The sequence below is a fragment of the Squalius cephalus genome, assembly GCF_949319135.1.
Source record: "Squalius cephalus genome assembly, chromosome: 24".
NCBI lineage: Eukaryota > Metazoa > Chordata > Actinopteri > Cypriniformes > Leuciscidae > Squalius > Squalius cephalus.
In genome coordinates, this window is record NC_137145.1 from 5029741 (window position 1) to 5048118 (window position 18378).

The 18378-nt window shown below is 36.1% G+C and overlaps 1 protein-coding gene across 4 annotated transcripts; it reads right to left on the reverse strand.

Annotated features, from left to right (window-relative positions):
* Window positions 1-3187: 3187 nt before the first annotated feature.
* Window positions 3188-18069, reverse strand: cnnm3 (cyclin and CBS domain divalent metal cation transport mediator 3). Of its 4 annotated transcripts, XM_079861527.1 has the most exons (10): window positions 15968-18069; window positions 14031-14174; window positions 13787-13945; window positions 11943-12112; window positions 8990-9086; window positions 7017-7147; window positions 5680-5806; window positions 5327-5391; window positions 5058-5076; window positions 3479-3555 (listed from the first exon to the last, which is right to left on the reverse strand). In XM_079861527.1, exons 1-8 carry the CDS (start codon window positions 17349-17351, stop codon window positions 5342-5344), a joined length of 2262 nt encoding a protein of 753 aa, XP_079717653.1. In that variant the 5' UTR covers window positions 17352-18069; the 3' UTR covers window positions 3479-3555; window positions 5058-5076; window positions 5327-5341. The 4 variants fall into 4 exon arrangements, 3 of the variants coding, with proteins under 3 accessions (XP_079717652.1, XP_079717653.1, XP_079717654.1); XR_013820036.1 differs by having other exon boundaries at window positions 3188-3555; window positions 5058-5391; XM_079861528.1 differs by lacking the exon at window positions 5327-5391 and having other exon boundaries at window positions 3488-3555.
* Between the last annotated feature and the right edge of the window lie 309 nt (window positions 18070-18378).

Below are 18378 nucleotides of genomic sequence, written 5' to 3' on the forward strand. Positions count from 1 at the left end.
TTAAATTTGTCACTTTTTGAGGGAAAGCAAAAAACGCACAGTTTTGTGTCTGTTCCTTTAAATGCAAATGAGCTGCTGCTCCCGGCGCAGAGGGCGGAGCTTCAACAGCTTGCACTCACACAGACATGCACTGAAAATTTAAAAAACTTTTAGCCTTTTATGTTCAAACCGGAGTCAGACAATGATGGAGAGACTCAAGAAGAAGTGACAACATGTAGAAGCAACAGGACATTTCTGAATGGTTAGTTGATGAATTTATGTAACTTATGTGTAGCTATCTTCTAGTTATTGATTAGCATATTCTGTCATGATAATCGTGTTCAGGGGGCGGGGTTTATGTAAATTCTAAGGTTGGTGATGTCACTAACCCTTGAGGAATGTTGTATAGTCTCTACCAGCCGTTTGTTGTAGTCCTTAAAAAGCAATTTCTTTAAAAGCAAATATCTCCCTTTGCTTTGAACTTTGAGCTTCATAACTTTGCAGATGTTGTTTATGCTCAAACAGCAACATCACACACTATCTAAAGTTAGAAAAGTGAAATCATAATCAACCACGCCTTTAAGTTGTCTTGAGAAAGCTGGGCCACGCCAGATAGTTTGAAGAAGTGATTCCAGTCACCACCGGATTGTTGTTGTCAGCGCGAAACACGTGTAGAATGCTGATTCTAGTCAGCGCTGGTCTATGACTGGGAAAATAACAGAGTCGTTGCAAAAGAAATAATTGCTTAAGCTATATGTCGCATTAAACTGGCAGATTTTAGAATGTTGTAGGCAATTATTTTGCAAGTAATTACATGTTTAATCTTGTCTTGCCTGGATCTTTGGTGTAAACTCGTGAACTCCCCCCTTTCAAAAATCTTGCCTGTTGTTCTCTGTTCCCCCGTTGAGAACCGCTACTCTAGATCTATTAAATGTTTAATCTACAAGTCATTACTATGTACGGAGCTCAGCAACACGCACTGGAAACAATACAAAATGAAAGACAATCATTTTAGCAGTAGTTTGTGTTTATTTCCTATGAAACAGCTGATATCAAGAGGATTCGACGGCTCATATACAATAATACAGAGAAGATTTGAATCTCAAAAATGGCTGGTCAGAAGTAAAAGTGTGTTCGAGTCCCCGGTAACATGTTTGTACCTGAAGAATTGTCATTGCCAGGAACTGTTCCAACTTAACCTCTCTGTCTCAGACGCTTCATATTAATTTACAGTCATCTCAACCTATACAAAAACCCCAGCTTTTCTCTCAATAGAATAAGACAAGAAAGGTATTTTTAACATGTGTTTGTGTGTGTGTATACATATGTGTGTGTGTATATATATATACATATATATATATACATATAGATATGTGTGTGTGTGTATATATATATATATATATATATATATATATATATATACACATTCATTATTTTGTGACCATATACTTTTACAACAGAAAAAACAATACAAGATTTTTTAACAGCAGAAAAATATTTACTTCGGTGCAGTCAGTTTTTAGCAGATGGGTTATAATGAAGACAACAAAAATATGCACACTTGTAAAATACTACTAAAAATTGCATCATAACATCATGATTATTTGCATCAGTAAAACTGAACAAGGCTGAATGAAGGCTTGAATTTCTTGAACACAAAAGAAGGTCTTTCCTTTTACTAAGTTCCTCAAATCTCACGACTTTGCACAACAAAACCCAAAGTTCACACTTATACCATTCAAATATTTGGGGTAAGTAAGACTTTTTTTAAGAAATCAAAAATAATAATTAAATTGATCAAAAAGGACAGTAAAGACATTTATAATGTTACAAAAATGCCATTCTTTTGAACATTCTATTTATCAAAGATAAAGATTTTATCCTGAAAAAAAAGGAAAACATTATAAATAATTATTAACATTCATAATAATAAGAAATTCTTGAACAGCAAATTAGCATATTAGAATGATTTCTAAAGGACCATGACACTGAAGACTTGAGTAATGATGATAAATTACATTTTAAAATATATTACAATAGAAAACAGTTATTATAAATTATAATATTATTTTACAATATTACTGTATTTTTGATCAAATAAATGCAGCCTTGGTGAGCAGAAGAGACATTAAAATCTTCCCAACCCCAGACTTTTGAATGGTTAAAAAGAGTGTTCAAAAACTCGATTTCCAAGCATCTTCTCTGACAAGCAGATGGAACGGATATAGAATTCATTATAACAGAAAACCATGGAATGAAAAAATAAATAAAAAATGTAATAAATGAAAAAAATGATAGAATCATTAATAAAAAGAGTTTAGTTTAATTAACCATCTACACAATGTTTCTATGTTTTAAAATTGGGATTTCTAATATTGCTAAGATCTATTTTTCCGTCATTATAGCGCCAGTTTGGGAAATGTTCGATATTTTTCGTTTATACTGTTAGCTACATCACTACAGTCAAGCAAGGCATCTAGTCACCTAATATTATGCAAATGTTTCTGAGATGCAGAATTGAAAGGCAGCCGAATGCAGGCATGCAGAGGAGAATGGGTCGGGATCACACAGAAATCAGCGCGGCGAGTTTTAATGTCACTCCCGAAATGATGTTTTCCAAGAAATAATCAAAAAGGGACCAAGTACAGACATTTCTAAAACCTCGGCATCTAATATCTTATATATGATCTAAAGACACTCCAAACCTTTGTTTGGAAAACATTCATTTTGTAATCATGATTAATCTTTCCCTAAGGTATGAAATCATATTCATGTTCAGATTTGATGCCATGGTTTCTTGGTTATTCCAGTTCAAATATGTATGGAGAATGATATTTGATTGTGTCAATGAAGTAGTCACAAAATGATTTAAACTTAAAAAAATTAAGTTTTGTGCTGTGCTGTCTTTAAGTTTAGTCAACTTGAAATATGTACAGCAGTGATTCATTGGATATTCGGGTTCTCAAGTTAAATCTGGGGAAATTACTCTAATTTTAAATTGTGATAGCTAACGGCAAGAGCTGTAGCCACTATGAAATGCCATTATATGGTGAGAGAGCTGCGAAAATATGTTGTTCATTGAAAACACAAGCTCGTGTGTTTGGAACGAGGGTCGCTCTGAACTCATTTTGGCACATTAGGGCTTGACAATACGGAGACGTTGCATTCAGGGCTGTAATACTGCTATGATATGACAGGAATAGTAAGATCTTGGCACAACACCATTTAATTTAGTAGTACATATGCACACATATACATCTTAAGAAAATAAGTGAACTCAAACAGAGCGTACAGAGGAAGTGACATCAGAGGCGACGGCTGAATAAGCAGAAGAGCGAGAACTGATCCCATCTGACCAGAATGACACGTCTCCTCATGTTTTCCTCAACAGTCCCTCCATCTGGCTCAATCGCTGCATTCCAGGAGTAAAAGATTCATATGAGACGGCAACAAACAAATTAGTTGTCATAATAAAATCCTTGTGAGTTCTCGAGGAAGGTTAGATAGAAGGTCAAAACGCTCCTCTCTGGCTGTGAAGCTCCTCGTCTGTGCTAGATTCCTGGCTCTTGCTCACACCTGCAGATCCCAGGAAACCAGAACGAAAACCATCCGTCAAAAACACGCATTCATCTCTCATGTTCTGACATCATTCACTGGAGCGTGTCCAAAATGACCAAAATACTGTGGTTGAGATTTCAAAAGTGTTTGCAAATTGTAGATTGAGAAACAACTTCCATTTCATTTTAAGACCAATGAATGATTGTAACTTTGAGACATCTGTCATATATTAGTAGCTTATTTATTATCGGAAGACAAGTACAGTATAGAGATATACAAATAAAGCTTTGGATGCATCGATTTAGACACTTTGCCTGATGCTGATTATTACATTATGATATTATTCATAGCCAATTTTTCCCTATATAAAATTACTGTTTATAACAGAATTTTCTAACCTGACAAAGAGAGTATTGGAGACCACAAAAACATATTTCATACCCGAAATTGAAATAAATGTTAATTTGATCTATTCCCCTTTTATTTTATATATAATAAAAATATATATTTTGCAGAAGAATTAAGAAAATGAGGCATATTTTGTGGCCATTTATTTTTTTTGTAATTTTTCTAGGGCTGTCAAACGATTAATCGCGATTAATCGCATCCAAAATAAAAGTTTGTGTTTACATAATATATGTGTGTGTACGGAGTATAATTATTTTCTATATATAAATACACACACATGCATATATATTTAAGAAAAATGTGTTATTTATATATAAAATATTTATATATAATATAAATTATATATAATATAAATATATATACACAGTATATACATGCAAATATTTCTTAAATATATACATGCATGTGTGTGTATTTATATATAGAAAATAATTATACACCGTACACACACATATATTATGTAAAAACAAACTTTTATTTTGGATGCGATTAATCACGATTAATCGTTTGACAGCCCTAAATTTTTCACATTATTTTTATGACAATTTAGCCCTTGTGAAATTATATTAAGTGTAAAATTACTTTATTACAGTAATGAGAATCTAATGAGAATAGAAACTTTTGAGTTATTTTCTATTCTCATTGGATTCTCATTACTGTAATAAAAGTAATTTTACATTACTTAATGTTGCTGCTTTTAAGTGAGTACTAATACTAATATGATGTTTACATATTTTACAATTGAAATATGTATATCAGTTTTTTGTTTTTTTTATAGTAATGAGAATGGCAAGATAATGTGCATAAGCTGCAACTTTATTTACACTAATATCATTTTTTATTTATTTCATTTGATTTTGGAGTGAAATATGGTTACATATTCCTTTACAGGTTTTGTAAGATTCACCCATTTACTATTTGAATTGTAAATAGGTAAGTAAGTAAGTAAATAAATACTGTTAATATAGGCTTCCAATATATGCCTACTATATTAAAAGGGAATTGTACAAAGCATCTTTGGCTAAAGTTTATTTATTAATTGGCTCAAAAACAGCTGTAATTAGTTACCAGTTTGCTAGACAGAGTAAAGGAAACTTCATAAGAAGACTTACCTGGACATTTATATCCTGTCTGAGAGTTTAATGTGGTGGTGCCAACAGACAGCATTAATATAGAAGAGGGTTATTAGGGGAAAAGTTAGGGGAAAAAAGACTGACTTAAGCTCATATCAGTGATGCGTTCAAATGTAACCGCTATCCGTATCATTTGGCATGCACTGATGTATCATACCAACCACCTGGTGGCGCTCTCTGTGATGCCTCGAGTGCTGATGGGATACACGTTTCAAACTTAACGTATCATGCTTATCACTTGCATTTACCTCATGCAAAGTACACTAACAGTAGTTGTCAATAGCGTCAAAGAATGAATAGTGGAGCTGAAAGTCTAATGGAGACAAAAAGAAAGAAAAATGAAGGGAAGGAGAAAATGAAGGGAAGGAGAGAAAAAGACAGAGAAAGAGAACACAGTCTTAGTTCAGCAGAAGAGAGGGATGTAGACTGAAGCCTCTCGTTTAACACACTTTTATAGAGATTCCCGGTTGACTTGTTCTTGCATGTTTAGACGCCACAACATTCCAATGCTAGCCAATTACAGAGCAAGATACAAAGCACTGAGTCACACAATGTTGTGGTGTGTTTCGTGCATGTGTGCTGCTGTGTTCATGCCACGCACCTTGAGTAGTGTTTTTCTCGTTCAGGAGTTTGGTTTGACTGTTGGGCAGGATCTTAATTTCAGGGGGGTCGGGGCTCTGGGCGACCCGGGACGCCATCAAGGCGTTGAGGTACTGCAGACGGGTCACCTGTGGGACACGGGACGGATTTAACAGCAGGAAAAGAAAATGCATCCTTTTATGAAGGTTATACATGAACATTACCCATGTGCGATGAAAAAGTCAAATAATCTTTCTAAAAAATTCTTCAATGACAAGCTCCTAAGTAAAAGCCTCACTTCACAACATTACAAACTTTAATTTGAAGCAAAAAATGTCTGAGAAAACAATGCAACACTGTGCACGTCAAATCTTTCATGAGGGAAATGAACTACAATTACATACATCAAATGAAAAAATAAAACAGTACAATATAAAACTGTTGACTTATATTCCAAGGTTATAGGCATACAAATAATATTTCATGTGTATCGCAAAATATTCAAAGAGTTAAGCAAATATTTAAATGTTCTGAGGTTGTAAGTGAGACTCAATTATGTAATTTGCACACATCAGAGCTAAAAAAAAACTTTTATCTATAAAAAAACTATTCTAATTGCTATTTTATATTGTATTTTAAATATAATTTTAAATGTTAAAATATCAACAAAAATAGTAATGAAATTACCCAATGATTGAGCATTTAAATATTTAAAAATATTTTAAAAATGTTAAAATTATAATAATAAAAATAACTATTTAATATAATATATAATATTATATTAATATATTTAATATTCAATTTTAAATGTTAAAATAAGAATATCAACAACAATAGTAATTAAATTAGCAATGTATGAGTATTTAAAAAACAAATAAAAAATAAATTAATTTTATTTAATAATAAATATAAATATTTAACATAATATTTAATTATATTAATATATTATTTTATATATTTAACATTTCATTTTAAATGTTAAAATAACATCAGCAACAATAGTAATTACATTACTAATGTTTGAGTATTTAATCATATAATTACATTTTTTAATATTTTACCAGAAAATAAAAAATCTTGCTATATTGAGAAAAATAGAAAAACACATCAGCTGAAATTGAAGTGTGACAAAGATGGAGCAAGATTTTTTTTATTAAAATGAAGGAGAAACATTTTTACTTAAAAAAAAATGCATTGAGGAATCATGCACAATTAGACTTGGAACATGAATTATGAAAGTAAATAGGGTTAATTTTGATTCATAATCAATGCTCAGTGATCAAATACGTACTAATGTCACCTTATTGCAAAAAAAAAAAAGGAAGCACAAAAGAAGTAAAAGGAAAGTAGTGCGCTCACCTTGATGAACTGCAGGTCTGTGAGGGCTCGTACTGTGTAGTCGGGACAGTAGCTGGACGGGCTGGTGGCTTCTCCCAGCTCAAAGGGGTCTCTGGGGGACTGATGCTGGGTGGACACCGGAGACTGGTGGACTGAACACACCCACACTCTTTACGGTCAATATATCACGACATGGACTGCTGACATTAATGGTAGTGCAATAACACTGTGGACCTAATCAGGCGTTACACAATAAAACAACAGGTGATAAATCTTATCACTTACTCTGATGTTTATCTGGGATTGTGTCTTAACCAACCGCTACTGCTAAAACTGATCTATGTAACTGTTTTACATTTGTGACCCAATTGTGTCACATGGGTCAAATTTTTACATTGAGATTTATACATCATCTGAAAGCTGAAGAAATAAGCTTTCCATTGATGTATGGTTTGTTAGGATAGGACGATATTTGTCTGAAAATCTGGAATCTGAGGGCGCAAAAAAATCGAAACATTGAGAAAATCTCCATTAAAGGGTTAGTTCACCCAAAAATGAAAACTCTGTCAGTAATTACTCACCCTCATGTTGTTCCAACCCCGTAAGACCTTCGTTCATCTTCGGAACACAAATTAAGATATTTTTGATTAAATCTGAGAGCTGTCTCACTCCTCCATAGGCTTCTAAGGGACTGAAACTTGCTGGCCCAGAAAATGTATTAAAGACATTGTTAATATAGTCCAAGTGACTCCAGTGGCTCGATCTTAAGTTTATAAAGCGACGAGAATACTTTTTGTGCGCAAAAAAACAAACAAAAATAACGACTTTATTCCACTTTTCATTTCCTTCTCTCTGGGCCTCGAGTCTTTTCACGTAGTGTTTAAGCGTAGCGCGTCTGTGTTGCACGTCACCACGTAGGCTCACTATTGGCCGACGCTGGTCATGTGTGATACGTGGTGACGTGCAACACAGACGCGCTACGCTTAAACACTACGTGAAAAGACTCGAGGCCCAGAGAGAAGGAAATGAAAAGTGGAATAAAGTCGTTATTTTTGTTTGTTTTTGCGCACAAAAAGTATTCTCGTCGCTTTATAAACTTAAGATTGAGCCACTGGAGTCACTTGGACTATATTAACGATGTCTTTAATACATTTTCTGGGCCAGCAAGTTTCAGTCCCTTAGAAGCCTATGGAGGAGTGATCCAGCTCTCAGATTTAATCAAAAATATCTTAATTTGTGTTCCGAAGATGAACGAAGGTCTTACGGGGTTGGAACAACATGAGGGTGAGTAATTACTGACAGAGTTTTCATTTTTGGGTGAACTATCTCTTTAAAGTTGTGCATTTATGTTGGCGATTGCGCTGCATTCACTCACAAAAATACAGATTTTATATATTTACGGTAGGAAATTTACAAAATATCTTCATGGAACATGATCTTTACTTAATATCCTAATGATTTTTGGCATAAAAGAAAAATCGATAATTTTGACCCATACAATGTATTGTAGGCTATTGCCACAAATATACCCGTGCGACTCGTGACTGGTTTTGTGATCCAAGGTCACATTTTTGCTGTTAAGTTGGAAGCCCCGCCCACAGTAAAATCTCATTGGTTTAAAATTCCAATCCACTAAACTGTGCATTAATCAATAAATATGTTCTGATTGGATGCAAACTTGCCACTTGGTGCAGCATGTTACTCTCAGCGAGGACAGAGCAACGCTGAAAGTTTGTGGCGTGACTGGTTAGGTGAAACATCAACATTTAAACAATAGTCCCATATGGCTGTTTTGCTTCCAAAACACAAAAGGCTTGCAGAATCAGCCGTTTTTTGTTTTGTTGCCCTACAGCTTACTGAATGTCTTTGACTATCATGAATTTTGAAGCCAGCATTCATGAGTCAGCGTTCTTTGTTTTTGTTAAGCAGCATTATAAATAGATGATCAGAATGATGGATTTAGAGATGATCTGTGATTCTCATAAATCCCGTACCTGAGGAGGGAGCTGTGAGCGCTGAGACGCCGTAGTAAGTGAACGCGCCGTTTTCAAACTTTAATCCCTCTTTCCCGATCTCCACCTCCACACGGCCCTACACACACACATATATATCACACAAATATCTTGCCAAAAAAATACACATTTGTATCTTATAATTCAAAATATTAATTTCAATTAATATAAATAAGCTATTTAATATTTTGTTACAAAAATTATGGTATATTATTTACATTTTACGCGTACATGACCTATTTTTTTATTTTAGGCTGAAATATGGCCAAACTCTCCCTTGTATAAATGGATCAAGAACGCGAAATTATAATAAGAAATTGAGCTCTTCTAAAGCCACTACTACTGACACATTAATAAGATTATTAATAATAAATAATTCATGTATCAATGTTTAAATATTTATTTACGGCAAAATGTAATGTATTAAATATCATTTAAATAGTTAAAATAACAACAATAATTATTATTATACAATAAGTATTATTGTTATGATTCATTATTATTACATATTAATTATTAATATTAGGGCCCATTCACACCAAGAACTATAACTAAATTAGCGTCCTCACCAACGCAACGATATTGTTCTGTTTATTCTAAGCGCGCGCTGTAGTTTATGTCTGTCACTTTAAATGCTCGAGCTCGTTACAGCAGGATGGATTCTGATTGGCTGTCAATGTTTTTATCGTTCATCAGCGGAAAATATCGTTCTGAAAGTGATTCCAACAGTATAATTTCTCTGTCATTATCGCTATAGTTGTGTTGTGGACTATGTTTTTTTACATACATGTATATATTTTTTAGAACTATATCCTTATTGTTATCTATATAATTATCCTTGGTGTGAACGGGCGTTTATTATTAAATTAGCAATGTTAAATGATCAAATATTGAAATTTCAAATGTTGTTTTAAATAATAATATTTTAATAATAAAAATACTACAACTACTACTAATATCATATTTAGATATTGTATATATTATTTACACCAGTGCTTATAAAGTGCCTTACATACACTATAGCCGCTTTCCGACCGGAGGAACCTTTTCACAGTTCCTAGAACTATTGGCTAAAGTACCCGGATGTCGGCGTGTTCGCACCGCAGGAACTAGGAACGATTTTAGTTCTAGGAACTCCATTTGGAGGAACTAATTTAGCTCCTACTTCAGACTCGGTCTAAACCAGCACTATAGGAACTACTCGTGACGTTAGTGTACGCTGATGACCGAACACACGCGGAACACCAGCACCCGCCATTTTTAAAACAGCTATATGTAAACACACAGATTATAGCCTATATATTTACTCCAGAAACTAGATACAAACATGGAAAACAGTGATAGATGGGTCTCTAAACCTTTATGCTGAAGAGAAAATCCAACGCAACTTTGAAGGGACCAAGTCAAACATGATTATGTATTTCTGCTCAGCTAGCAACACTGGACATCAACCACACGGCATAGGCTAATAACCTTTTTTTCATATACTGTCTACTTTCTATAACAGTTCTATCTAATAACATGTTAAACAGTACTGTTAGACAGATTGTTAACTAATAAACACAGAGAATGCGAGCATTGTTTGCTCTGGCGTTCTCAGCGCCGCCAAAATAAAGGTCCGTTGCGCCGTCAAAATAAAAGTCACCATGCTTGCGTCACTCCCTTACCCCTCCTACCAGTTCCTATAGAGCTGGTAAGTCCCGCCCCTTCCGCTAACCCCACTGGACCTCTAGGTTGAAAAATCGTCAATGCAAGTGAATGGGAGAAAATAATTATTTTCTGGTCCCATTTGAATTTTGCCATGAATGTGAACATATGTTGTCTGTGAATTTTTAATATAACTTTTCGTGTAAAGAATGCTACAATTTAGCTGGTAGAAGTTTGATACGGTTAGACTTTGTGTGAGAGCACTTTGTGGACTACAACTCTTCACTGCTTTCGACGCGAATCTGAAGAAAGAACAGCCCATTTGGTTTGAATGGTGACATTTGGGTACAAAACACACAGGCATCTCGATCTGTCTCCATAGATTATCGCAGCATTAGCACCGTGATTTGACAAATGGAGGGAAAATGTGTTATGGGGTGACGTCACATAGGCGACATGTAGTCTTTCTCGTTATGTCTTTTCCACAACTGCTAGCCAAAGAATCATACAATATACTGTCAAACTCGTAACATGAAAAATTATATAAAAAATTCACAGACAACATATGTTCACATTCATGGCACAATTCAAACGGGACCAGAAAATAATTATTTTCTCACATTCACTTGCATTGACCATTTTTCAACCTAGAGGTCCACTTGGGGTTTTACGGAAGGGGCGGGACTTACCAGCTCTATGGTCACTCGGCCAGTGCGAACGCAAACAGCAAAACCGAGTTTGGGGAAGAGTAGTTCTTAGAACTGTTTAGAAGTGGACAGTTCCTATAACTAAGTTCCTGTAACTACTTGGTCGGAAAGCGGCTTATGATCAAGAATGTGAATTTATGATAAGAAATTTTATTTAAAAAAAGTTTAAACACCATTAACACATTCTGACAGGTTAATACTAATACATAATATTTACTTATTTGCAAAATATTTTCAATATAACTATAATTTTCAAAATAATACAACAGAAATTATTATCAAATGTTAAACCCTGACGAAGGCAGACAGCCGTAACGTTTGCACTGTTTTTATCTCCTGCTTAAACCTAATAAAAATATTTTTAGGGTGGAGACATTTTTGCATTTTCATCTAATGATATATATGATTAGCAAAATATCATTTTAAATGTTAATATTTTGATAATAAAAGCACTACTACTACTACTAATACTATCATATTTAGATATTGTATTTATGAGCATTACCAGCTTATAAAGTGCCTAACATGGAACACATGTCCATAAACGAGTGTGTGTGTCCTGTGATGTGTGTGTCTCGCACCTGCAGCAGCAGAATGAAGTAATCCACAGGGTGGTTCCGCGTGTACAGGTAGTGATCAGGACTGAGCCGGTTCCCGGGGTCAAACTTCACTTCTTGGTTGACGCTGGGGTGCCGCAGCAGATGAAATAAGACTCTCTCTGACACGCGCTGAGGGCTGAAATGTTCCACCTCTGAAACAGACAGAGGTGCAGTGTTTACTGGCGGATGAACTCACCACCATTAACCGGCACATAACAAGCAAATCATGTCCATTAACCGGCACATAACAAGCACAAATCGTCCCGCCATTGATCCGAGAGACTGGGAATGTCCTTTAAAAGTTGAGCACTTCCTTCTTGTCAGGCTAACAAATATACCGTTTGGGGCCTGTAAGATGTGTTTTTGAAAGGCTTGCATCAACACTGAAAAAAATTATTTGTTGAATTTAATCAATTTTTTTATGGTAAGTGGTTGCACACAATTGATTTTAGCTACATTTAAACAAATGCATTAAGTTGAACTAAAATTGATTAAGTTCAACTTAATGCATTTGTTTAAATGTAGCTAAAATCAATTGTGTGCAACCACTTACCATTTTTTTTTTTTTAATTAAATTCAACGAATCATTTTTTTTCAGTGAAATACAGTACATTAAAAATTACAATTTAGTTTTCTATTTGAATATATTTTAATGTGTGATTTATTCCTGTGACGCAAAGCTGAATTTTCAGCATCATTACTCCAGTCTTCAGTGTCACATGATCCTTCAGAAATCATTCTAATATGCTGATTTGCTGCTCAAGAAACATTTCTGATTATTATCAATAAAAACAGTTGTGCTGCTTAATATTTTGTAGAAACTGTGATACATTTTTCAGGATTTTTTGTAACATTATAAATGTCTTTACTGAAACTTTTGATCAATTAAATGCATCCTTGGTGAATATAAGTATTATCCCCCCCCCCAAAAAACATCTTATTCACCCCAAACTTTTGAACAGTGTTGTATATTGTATATAAACATAACAGCAGATAAAGAGAGTGATTTAAAAGTGATTCAGCTCTAACATCGGATGACTCACGCTCGAAGATCTGACCACACATCAGTAGAATAATTATATAAATATGACAAGTTGCTTTGAAAGGGATAGTGTCATCATTTACTCAGCCTAAAGTTGTTCCAAACCTGTATGAGTTTCTTTCTTCTGTTGAACACAAAAGAAGATATTTTGAAGAATGTCGGTAACCAAACAGAGTTGTTGGACCCCATTGACTTCCATAGTATTTTTTTCCCCTCCATCCTATGAAAATCAATGGGGTCCATCAACTGTTTGGTTACCGACATTCTTCAAAATATCTTCTTTTGTGTTCAACAGAAGAAAGAAACTCATACAGGTTTGGAACAACTTGAGGCTGAGTAAATGATGACAGAATTTTCATTTTTGGACGAACTATCCCTTTAATTAACGATAGTGTGTTTTTTTTTTTTGGTTGAGATTATGATTATTATTAAAGCATTTTTTAGAATGGCTACCTTTTTCTCTGTTATTCACTTTATAAAATATTTTTTGCTATTTTACATTTTCCCCTTGAGAAGAATAAGCCATTTGAGGCTGAGTACTAATGATTTTACCATCCGAAAGCACTGAAGGGTTCCCTTCTGACCAATGCATTTCCATTATTTTGTTGTTGTTCATGAATACTGGATAAGGATTGTAAAAGTCATTTTACACAGATCACACAAAGAGCAATTTCTAGTTATTTTATAGCAGAGATCAACTAGAAAATTCAAAAATTCCCAGATTTTTCCAAGGCACCCTGACACCTTAATGATAATAAACAGGTTCATACTGAAGCAGACAGACCTCGGGATAGGAAGCGGTGGGTGGCCAGCAACAGTTGAGGAGAGGTGCGGATCTTCGGTTCGCCCTCTGGAGGTTTAAAGATGGAGAACTCGTCATGAACGCCGCGCGGCTCCAGGGGAATCTCCAACGGGGCCATCGGACGCTTCACCTTCATGTCCACTGTGGAATGAGACCAAACACATTATAATTCAGATCAAATGATACAACAGGTATCAACTCAAAAACACAGCATACAGCTACTCACTGTAACCATCAGACTCGTCCAGGATCTCAGATTTGATGATCTCCTCAATAACGTCCTCCAGCGTGACCAGCCCCAGAACCTCGTAGAACGGATCTCCTTCGCCCTCATTGTTCACCTTCTGAACGATGGCCAGGTGTGAGTTTCCTGTGAGGACAGACAGAGAACATTTGCTTTAGAGGAAGCAGCTTTGCAATGACTTTGTTTTAAGTTTCTAAAATTGCATTGTTTTGGTGATACAGGGCTTGAATTTCAGCGTGGGATAGAGCATAATTTTACTAATTCCAACCAAAGTGCGTTCACATAAAGCCACCTCCCAGTACTAAAATGAGATCTTTCTCGTTTCTTATTGCACTTAAACAATCAAATACACACAAAAAAATGTAAAAATGCAGATCTTGGTGAATATCAATGTAAACACAGTCAGTTATGTATTAAGTGAATGTAAACAGTTGAGAAAGAATATGCATGTGTTACAGTATAATGGATCTGTGCATCAGGTCTTAAAGTGACAGCAGCCTAATATTCCTGCTGCCAAATTATGAGATATTAAAAATATCTTTATGGCAGTTTTTCTCCATGGTATTGGTCAAAATTGTAGCCAGTGAAAATGATGAGTGACTAGTAACTTTGGAAAACCACTAGCCATAGTGGCGTTAATGTTAAGTATACAACAGATATGAATTGTCATAAAATATTTGAAAAAATAAAAATAAATGCAGTGATCTGAATCAAGTATTAAAGAAAGATGTGTAATAAACACTGATATTATAAACACTGTTTTAGATGTATTATGAAAAAGAATAATAAGATATAAAATTAAATATTTAATAAAAATTTTGTAAACACAAAAGCATGAATATTTATATGCAATCAATATCGGCCTAATCATGCCAACAAAAATGCTTGCAGATAGGCTTTTTTTTCTTTTACCTTATTGGAATCAAAATTAGGAATCAATATGTAATTCTTTGATCAACATTTGGTGATTCTGTAGGGCTAACATGGGTCTGTTTAAGTCCCATACTAACTTTCCTAATTGTTAAAATATTAGTTGCACACCGATACACCTAGTTTTAAGGCATCTGATTATGATTATCAAAATATCAAGACACTACTAACCCATTATGACAGATTAATAACAATAATAAAAACATACACATTTAAATATATTATTTATTATATTATTATACACTGCCCGGCCAAAAATAAGTCGCTGTTTGGATAAGCGAATGCTTAAGAGTCAATGATTGGATCATTATTTCAGTGATTAATGTTTCTATCAGGTTATATGTTTGGCAACAGTTCTTCTAGCCCTCATTGATGGAGTGTGTGGCTTTTCATTTCTTAAACAACCATGTAGGAAAAATGTATGCACCTCTTGATGGTATTGATTTATTTCCATCAAGAAGTGCATTAATTTTTGGTCAAGATCTTGTATTGACAATGTAAAGTCTCCTCCAGCACATCCCAAAGACTTTCAGTGAATTTAAGCTCTGAACTCAGAGGAGAAGATTCATGTGTGAAAATGGTTGTCCTCACAACCATTCTTTCACAATCTGAGCCTGATGAATCTTGACATTGTCATCCTGGAATATGGCCATGATGTGTCTCATACATGGTTGTTTAAGAAATGAAAAGCACACACTCCATCAATGAGGGTTAGAAGAACTGTTGCCAAACATATAACATGCTAGAAACATAATAATCACTGAATAATGATCCAATCATTGACACATTTGCCTATTTAAATCCAAATGGTGACTTTTTTTTGGCCGGGCAGTGTATAATAAGAATTATTAATACTTAAATAAAAAATAAAAAAAGTTTGATGAAAATAAAACCCCAAATATTATATGCATTCAATATGGGCCTAAGTCAAATAAAGGTCGAACACCGATACATGTAGTTTGAAGGCATCGGCTTGGGATTTGACATGCCTTTTTTGAATTCTTCCAGCATTGCATCCAGCTTGGTGTCATTAAAAACATAATGCAGAGGATGATTGTAGAACTTCGTGATGGTGGTCATGGGAGTGCGGTCCTCTGGATCAACCAACGCCAAGTCTTTCACGTACAGGATCTCGATGATATTGGACCTCTCCTCTTCGTACACAGGGACGCGAGTGTATCCGCTCTGCATGATCTCAGACATGGTGCTGAAGTCCAGAACGGCCGTGGAAGGCAGCATGAAGCAATCTTTCAGAGGGGTCAAGATATCCTCCACGGTTTTGGTCCTGAGAGCACCCTTACTGAACTCCACCTTGACAAACTCATTATACGGATCGTTCACACTAGTCCGAATCATTTCCATGGTTTTCTCGCGGATGCCGCAGGTGCTCACGTCCCGGTGGAGGATCAAGTCCAGCAGGAGTCCGAGAGGACATGAAAGTGGACACGTCAGAATGAGACAGATCTGGGCCAGCCATATCAAACCCGGTGCCATCTGGAACCCATAACCCGAACACACAATATGAGGAACCAACTCAGCCAGGAGGAATATGAGGAAGCCGCTAGTGAACACGGCGGGGAGGATGGACCCATAGAGGCGGTACAACAGAACACCGAGCACAGAGTGACCCAATGCACAAATGAACAGGAGCGAGCACACCAAAACGTTTCCTCTCCTCCGGATGGGCTTGAGGCGCTTGGCCGCCCGCTTCTCATCCTCTGAACCACAGCTGTGCAGAACATACAGCTCCAGTGGGTCCAGCCACAGCAAACTCAGATTCAAGCATCTGACCACACAGCAAATCAAAACCAGAAGTACAAGCACCAAAACCGAACCCCATAACGGAATGAAATCAGATGGTACACCCGGGTCCTTAATTAGAAACTTGTCCGACCCAAATGACCCCCACGTCTGGCCCTTTAAGACGCAGATGTGATGGAAAACAGGCTCTGCATCTTTATTCGTCGTCTCGGATGCTGCAGGCTTGGTATAGACTTCTATAAGCCTGCTGTTTTCCTCCTGTGTCTCAACCAAGCGGTGCACCTTGAACGCAGCGGAACCGCGGCTATCCTCCGACGCGCACGGGTCAACCGAACCGTCTCCAGGCGCGGCGAACTCGACCCACGGCCAGGTCTCATTGGACAGGTAGGACCCAAACAACCTGAGCGTGAAATTGGTCCCGTGTGGAGCTACGATGACCCGTTTGCGCAGGTACACCAGCTCGCTGGCGTCCTCCAGGCGCAGCCCGAAAACCTGCACTTCTTGAGGGCTGCAGGCTCCGAACCCGCACAGGAACGATATGATCAACGGGAGACGCAGCTCCGCCAAGCTGACCACCATATTGGAACAGGACAGCCTGGCTTTATGAATCATGTGACGCTGCTGATGTTGTTGCTGCTACCCTCCTACTTTTTCTCTTGTTTTCATATAAAACGGTGAGGGAAACTGGCTAGGTCCGGCCGCCATGTTGGCTCGGAGATTCTTAAGAAACAGGCACAGACGTGGCCCCGAAGTCTGGAGCCACAATGAACACAGTTTCTTTTTCGAACGGACGCTACGTCGTGTCACTGATGGACCAATGACAGAACGGGAAGTTCGCGCTTGACCAATCGGAGAACGGACTGGCATGGGAAACCACGCCTACAACGGCACTGAAGAGCGTCAGCCTGTGAGATTAGCATCTTCTCAAGGCTCTTTGAAAAAATAAATAAACGCCTTTATCTGGTTGTGCAGTCGAAAACAGAGAGGGTTTATTTAAACATTTACAGGTTTTAAACGATTCTAGCACAGAGTAGCAAAGAAAGAGTTTATGAGTTAAAAACCTACCGCAATGTTTTACAGCTTGCAAAATGTTTTTGCCACTGGAATAAATGCACTGCACAGACAGACTGAGCAAAAGAGGTGTTTATTAGAGAAATATCTCTTAGATATACATCATAAGAATTCAAACAGAAATACAAAATACTATATACACATTGCTTTAAATACGATTGTGTTCTTGGGAGGTACAGTACATTTGCGTTTTGCATTTCCCTTTAAAGAGGAGCAACTTGAGGATAGGAAAAAGCGTGTGGAAAATCATTATTAGTTTGTTTTTAAAAAATAAATATGAAAAAAACTCACACCTCATTCTTTTTCATTATTTCACTTGTGTAATGGAAGACAAGAGTGTTCTCACACTTTAGTGAACCCAAAACAAAGTGTGCTTAGTATGCAATACAACACCCTGAACTGTTTAAAAGGTCAATATAGGTCATGACCCCGAAAAGTAAATAAATGCAGAGTTGAAAATGCAACCATGCATCCTGAAAACTCACATTCGTAATCTTTAACCTTCACCGTGGTCTAATGATCAAACAAGGGGAACCAGCACAGCATCTCTACCGTACAGTTCCTCAGC